Source organism: Rhinolophus ferrumequinum, chromosome 5, assembly GCF_004115265.2.
Source record: "Rhinolophus ferrumequinum isolate MPI-CBG mRhiFer1 chromosome 5, mRhiFer1_v1.p, whole genome shotgun sequence".
Taxonomy (NCBI): Eukaryota; Metazoa; Chordata; class Mammalia; order Chiroptera; family Rhinolophidae; genus Rhinolophus; species Rhinolophus ferrumequinum.
The window spans coordinates 30,948,069-30,954,876 of NC_046288.1; the positions used below are offsets into that span (position 1 = coordinate 30,948,069).

General features: G+C 41.7%; 1 protein-coding gene across 1 annotated transcript; it reads left to right on the plus strand.

Annotated features, from left to right (window-relative positions):
- Positions 1-2,908: 2,908 nt before the first annotated feature.
- LOC117022320 (growth-regulated protein homolog beta-like) lies at positions 2,909-4,944 on the plus strand. Its single transcript, XM_033106312.1, has 4 exons — positions 2,909-3,140; positions 3,237-3,360; positions 3,485-3,568; positions 4,305-4,944. The coding sequence occupies exons 1-4, from the start codon at positions 3,041-3,043 to the stop codon at positions 4,318-4,320; spliced, it is 324 nt and encodes a 107-aa protein (XP_032962203.1). The 5' UTR covers positions 2,909-3,040; the 3' UTR covers positions 4,321-4,944.
- Positions 4,945-6,808: the final 1,864 nt, after the last annotated feature.

Consider the following 6,808-nt stretch of genomic DNA (forward strand, 5'->3'; position numbering starts at 1 on the left):
TGCATTTGAATAGAACTTAGTAAACCGAGCTTCTATTTTAGAGGTAACTTCACTGGGTTAGTGATTGTATGGATTTACAGCTGTGGATATAAAAGTGGCATTTAGCACATATTAAAACAAGCAGCAAGTTATCATAGTAGGTAGGTTTCATAGCAATAGTGCTCTTAAATTTTTCTGAAACTTAATATGGGGTTATCATGAATTAACTCATGGAAAGTGGTATATTGTGAAAGCAAGCAAACAAACAAAAACCTTCTACTTTTTTCCTGAAAGCAAATGATTTTGGTTAAACAAGTTGGAGGAGTCATGTTGTAGATAATTCTAGAAATAATGGATTGATTCTTGACATGTCTCATCCTTTGGCTGGTACTAAATTCTACTCTTTCTTGGTATTTGCTTACATCAATGCTTTGGGTTGGGTCTGGAAATTATTACAGCTAATACTTTTGATTGGGCAGTCAGCTATTAATTCCAGAGGCAGACAGTCATTTCTAAATACTTTCCCATAAATAGATTGGCGAGAATTTTACTCTTATTCCCACTTTATATGGGAAGTGATTGAAAGTAAAATTTTAAACAAACATTGAATTTTAAAAATCTATTCGACGATCCCTGGAGAATACAGGTGAACCTGCATTTCAAAAGTCTTAATGCTGAAAAATTTTAAAGATAAATTAAAAGATATTTCTTTGAATATATATATTTTTTCTGTTTACATAAAGATCCACCATAGAATGTTTCTGTTTAGGTAAGTGCCTTAATCAGTTCGGGCTGCAATAACAAAATACCATATACTGGGTGACTTAAATAATAAACATTATTTCTCACAGTTCTAGAGGCTGGGAAGTCCAAGATCAAAGTGTCTGCAGATTCCAGATCTGGTGACAACCCTATTCCTGGTTTGTAGGTAGTTGTCTTCTTGCTCTGTCCTCACATGACATACAAAGAGAGAACAAGCTCTCTTCTTATATTAATCCCATCACGAGCACCCTATCCTTATGAGTTTATATAAACCTAATTACCTCACCAAAGCCCAGACGCCTAATACTAACAACAGTATGAATTTTTTGAGGACATAAACATTTTTGGAGGACATAAACATTTAGTCCATAACAGTAAGGTTGAAAAACACTATTTCTATTGTGTTTATTTAACAAATATTTATATAGCACTTAATATTTGCTGATGTTTTACAAGTGTTAACACATTTAATACTCATACCAACCCTGTGAGATGAGCTAGCTCACTTTTACAGAGGAAAAACGAGAGCAGAGAGATAGATATGATATAAATTGTCCATGGTCAGATGGTCAGATGGCAAGTGAGTGTGTCACTGAGATTTCAGCCCTGACAGCATTACCAAACTCTCTCTGCTCCTGAGGCAGACCACTTTCTGGGCATCCAGCTCTTCTCACTGCAGTGGTAGAATATTTCACACTCTCCGGAGGTCTGCCTCTACTCTGGAGAATTAATTTAAACCATCTACAGTTTAATCTAAAAAGAGACACTGAAGCTGATGGTGAAAAGTGAATTACAGTCATCCCTCCATATCCACGGAAAACTGGTTCCAGCACACACACCCCTATTCTACGCTCAAGTCCTTTATATAAAATGGTGTTGTATCTGCATATAACCTATGTATATTTTCCCATATACTTTAAATAATTCCTGGATTATCTGTAATACCTAATACAAGGTAAATGCTATGTAAATTGTTACACTGTATTGTTTAGGACATAAGGACAAGAAAAAAAAAATATCTGTACATGTCAGCCAGATGCAACCATCATAAACCTAACTATAGTCAGCAAGGACAGCAATGTTTTTTGGTTTGTTTGTTTGTTTAATATTCTATTTTTTATCTGCGGTGGGTTGACTTAGAGGATGCTGAACTGGCAAGAAGGGTGGACTGTATCCAGTGAGAAGGCTTCAGCTACACAGACTTTGAATGCTTTATAGACATTCTTAGAAATCTAAAGTACATTGATAGTTATTTCTCAAGAAAGAACCCCATGACATAGGCAAATTCAGACCACAGGGAGTGGAATACACTAGTACCCTAGTATTTACTTATTTTGAAAAACCCATCTGTTTGTTGCTCAGGGGAGTAATGGCGGGAGTAGTCTTCTGGTGACTATGATCTTTTCTGTCCATGGGCAGCACTAGAAAAGTGGACAGCCCCTGACAGCTCTCCAATAACTGTAGGAATGAAAACACAGCCTCCTGTAACAAGAAAAAGTGGTGCTCCTGGCATTACTAGAGTTTGGGAAGTCCCAGAATTTCAAAGAAAAGGAAGATGAGAGATTACAACACTGTTATTCTAAAATAAACACTGAATCAATCTGTGCAATGGTCTGTCCACTCGCCCTACCCCCATGCCCCACCAGGGAAACGTATGGCACTAAGTGTGATTTACCTGAGCTCAAAAACACCAGGAATAAGACAAACGTTCTTACATGTAATCTGAGATGAAAGATGTATTTTTAAAGAATACGTTTATCACAGAGATAAATAAAATTTGCAAAACCCAAATTCAAGATAAAGAAATTAGACACATGACAGAGGCTGCCATTCCCCTCACATCTCTTACAATTCCAACAAGTAAACTTTGAAAGAAGTAATTCCCTCCCTTAAAGACAGAAGCCTGGGCCTAAGGCGTCTGACCTCCCTCCCCGCCCTGAGTACTGGAGTCACTGGGCGCCCATGGGCTCCTCTCCCAGGCGGTAGCTCATGCCTGGTGGTGACTCACTCACGGCCCTTTTGGGCATTTGGGCAGAAACAGAATATTGCAGAGTCAGTCCAGTTACGGGGCAGAACAGACTGGGCGGCACCGCAGGTCCTGCCCCCGAAGTCCCTCAGGGGTGGGGCGGCGCATTTCCCAGGTCCGGAATTTCCCTGGCCCGGGGCTGCGCGCTTTCCGCTTCGACCGTGGATAAAAGGGGTTCGCTCACTTCGGGGAGCCACAGAAGCCTCTCCGCCAGCTCTCCCGCCAGCTCTTGTACTCCAGGCACCGCCGACCCGAACCTCCGAGCTCAGCCCCATGGCCCGCACCGCGACCGCCGCCACCCCCTGCGCCCCTCGGCTCCTCCGGGCCGCGCTGCTGCTCCTGCTCCTGGTCGCCGCCTGCCGGCGCGCAGCAGGTGAGATTGGTGCTCTGGCTTCCCTAGGGCGGGACAAGGGACGGGTGGGCGCCCATCGGGGGACAGCCCCGCTAACCAAGTCTGTTGTCCCCTCAGGAGCGCCCGTGGTCACCGAACTGCGGTGCCAGTGCCTAAAGACCTTGCAGGGAATTCACATCAAGAACATCCAGAGTGTGAAGGTGACATCCCCGGGACCCCACTGCGACCGAACCGAAGTCATGTAAGTGCTGCCTCTTGCGCTGCTGCTGCTAACAGAGTCCTGTCACTTCCACCGCCCAGATGCCCGCACCTTGATCCCCCAGCCCGACCTCCTGTCTCACATGGATTCTCTCTTCTCTCTGCAGAGCCACTTTCAAGGATGGACAGGAAGCTTGTCTCAACCCCGAAGCCCCCATGGTTAAGAAAATCATCGATAAGATTCTAAAGAAGTGAGCTATGGTTTTTATTCACACATTGGTCACAATACTAGCATCTGCCTCCAGCGAATGATATCAGGGAAACCCAGGGTTTAGCTGAAGGAGTGGAAATCATTATAATTTCACAATTAGATTTGCCACTAAGGTCATAAATGTGCTCTGGTGCCAGAAGGATATTTTCAGTGCTCTCCACCCCTATTCCAATGAGTGTGGGTAAATATATCTTCCTAAATATTAAGTGGATTTAGCTAAAATGTCTCCTACCCATTAAGGAACAAATATTGTTTAACTCAGTCCCTTACTGGCTTCAGACCTGAAAAGTGGAACCCTTGGTCTAGGGCAACATGGGCCATGGAAGCTTAGGACTTTGCAGTGAGACCTCCCTGAGGTCCAGTGGGAGTTTTTTAACCCCTTTGAGCCTCAGCAAAATGGAGTACATAATTATAGCTATTCCCTGGAGTGTTTGAGGCTTAAATGAGGTCTTGCATGTAAAATTTTAATGCAGTGTGACAGTGAGCAGTATATTTTAGCTCTTTCAAGCCAATAATAAACTTCAGTCCACAGCCCCACTTTTCCTAAATAAAAGAGCAAGCTCTCTGCCCTACACAGTACTAAGTACAGTGGGACCTTCTCCAGGTGCAGGGCTGGGCCAGGGTCTGCATGTAGAAATCCCACCAGCCTCAGGGTCCAGTGTGAGAGAAGAGCGTCTTTCCTTAACATCTGTAACAGTAACCCTTTCTTACCATAGGGGCAGTGCCAACTGACCTAGAGAGAAGTAAGGAGCTCACGGTGGAAGTTCCTGAAAGGAGGTCCCCATCCTTACAGGGACTGAAAATGAAGAAGAGAACAACTGGCTTCTGGGACAATTAGAAAGAGATTACTGTGCTTGACTGTTTCTTATGAGAGACCTATTTATTTATGTATGTATTTATTTTTCAAAGTTCATATTTTAATATCTTACATGTTAGTATTTAAAGGTGTGATTGTGTTTTAATCAACCATAAGTCAGTTCTGATTGTTATTTAATTTGAAGATGATGGGTTTTAAGTGCTTCATTAAACTAATATTTATTGGTAGGCCATTAAATGCCAGACACTGATAGAAGTGGAGGAATCAAAGGAATTAGACAGTGAGATCACTATTGAGGTCAGGGAAAATGTGTGCACGTCTATTTCTGCACTTGTTTAAAAGAATGTCAATTGTTATTTATTGAAACTTTCATACTATGTGGTCTACATTTTGATGTTGATGTTTCCCTTGGACATTTTATGTCTTCCTTGTAGGGCATAATGCCTTGTTTAAAGTTCATCATTTGATGTTTCTCTTTGTCTTGGGACAGAGAAGTTAAAACTACTGTTACATTTTTACAAATGACATTAAAATAAAAGTTCTGCAAAAAATAACATGCTTAGGTTTTGTTTTATTCTTCTTGATCTTTGGTTTCTACTAGGTGCCCAGGCTGTTGTACAGTTAGACTGTACATCATGCCTAACCTTAAGCCTGCTCCTAGCTTAACCTATAGTTCTCTTACTTAGGAATGAATATTTGACACACTGCCCTCCCATCTTGAAAATCCTAGTTTTATATAAAATACTGCTGGGTTGTGTTTTTTTTGTTTGTTTTGTTTTTTTAAAGATTTTATTGGGGAAGGGGAACAGGACTTTATTGGGGAACAGTGTGTGCTTCCAGGACTTTTTTCCAAGTCAAGTTGTCCTTTCAATCTTAGTTGTGGAGGGTGCCGTTCAGCTTCAAGTTGTTGTCCTTTCAGTCTTAGTTGTGGAGGGTGCAGCTCAGCTCCAGGTACAGTTGCCGTTTTTCTAGTTGCAGGGGGCACAGCCCACCATTACTTGTGTGAGTCGAACCGGCAACCTTGTGTTTGAGAGCCCGTGCTCCAACCAACTGAGCCATTCGGGAGGCAGCTCAGCTCAAGGTGCCGTGTTCAATCTTAGTTGCAGGGAGCGGAGCCCACCATCCCTTGTGGGACTCGAGGAATGGAACTGGCAACCTTGTGGTTGAGAGCCCACTGGCCCATGTGGGAATCGAACCGGCAGCCTTCGGAGTTAGGAGCATGGAGCTCTAACCACCTGAGCCACCGGGCTGGCCCCTAAAATACTGCTGTTTTTAACCCTGACCGATTCATTATTCAAAATTAGATCATTACAAACTTTTCTATTTTTCTATATATTTTAACAAGGTCTTCTATTAAATGCTTTTGGTAAGTGGTTTTTCAAACAAGTGTGCAATCGTCCCCTTTTAATGAGGCTGGGAGCTAAAGATGGAAAAGTAAATTCTTAAGCACTCAAACAATTTGTGCTATTAATAATAATAATAATAATAATAACCTATAGAAGGAGATCCAAGATGGCCACCCCGCAAGACTGGGAGACATAGCAGCCCTACCTAATACATAGAAGCAAACACAGAGAAGCAGCCAAAATTAGGAAACAGAAATATGTCCCAAATGAAAGACAGGAGAAAACTCCAGAAAAAGAACTAAACAAAATGGAGACAAGCAATTTACCAGCTACAGAGTGCAAAACAATGGTTATAAGAATGCTCAAGGAACATAGTGAGAACTTCAATAAAGAGATAGGAAGCATAAAAAAGGACATAGAAACCATAAAAAAAAAACCAGTCAGAAACGAAGAACGCAATAACTGAAATGAAGAATGCAGAAGAAGGAATCACCAGCAGACTAGATGAAGCAGAGGATCGAATCAGTGATTTGTATGAGAAGGTAGTAGAAAACACCTAATAGGTACAGCAAAAAGAAAAAGAGAATCCAAAAAATTGGGGATAGTTTAAGAGACAACATCAAGCATAACAACATTCACATCATAGGTGTACCAGAAGGAGAAGAGAGAAAGCAAGGGATTGAGGATCTATTTGAAGAAATAAGGACTGAAAACTTCCCTAACCTGGCAAAGGAAATAAACATACAAGCCCAGAGAGCATAGAGAGTCCCAAATAAGCCCATACCAAGACACATTATAATTAAAATAGCAAATGTTAAAGACAAAGAGAGTCCTAAAAGCAGCAAGAGAAAAGTACTTAGTTACCTACAAGGCAGCTCCCATAAGACTCTCAGCTGATTCTTAACAGAAACTTTGCAGGTCAGAAGGGATTGGCACTAAATATTCAAAGTGATGAAAAGCAAGGACCTCTGAGGTCTGACAATTAAGTTCGCGACTTCATCCTAGAAAAAGTGCTACATATCTCATTGCTTAATATCTCTATATTCACCTTTGAAGT

Excerpts from the sequence above, each read along its gene's own strand:
- LOC117022320 (XM_033106312.1), top strand. The coding sequence starts at position 3,041 with ATGGCCCGCACCGCGACCGCCGCCACCCCCTGCGCCCCTCGGCTCCTC. Across the intron at positions 3,141-3,236 it reads CGCCTGCCGGCGCGCAGCAG|GAGCGCCCGTGGTCACCGAA; the intron begins GTGAGATTGGTG and ends TTGTCCCCTCAG. Across the intron at positions 3,361-3,484 it reads TGCGACCGAACCGAAGTCAT|AGCCACTTTCAAGGATGGAC; the intron begins GTAAGTGCTGCC and ends TTCTCTCTGCAG.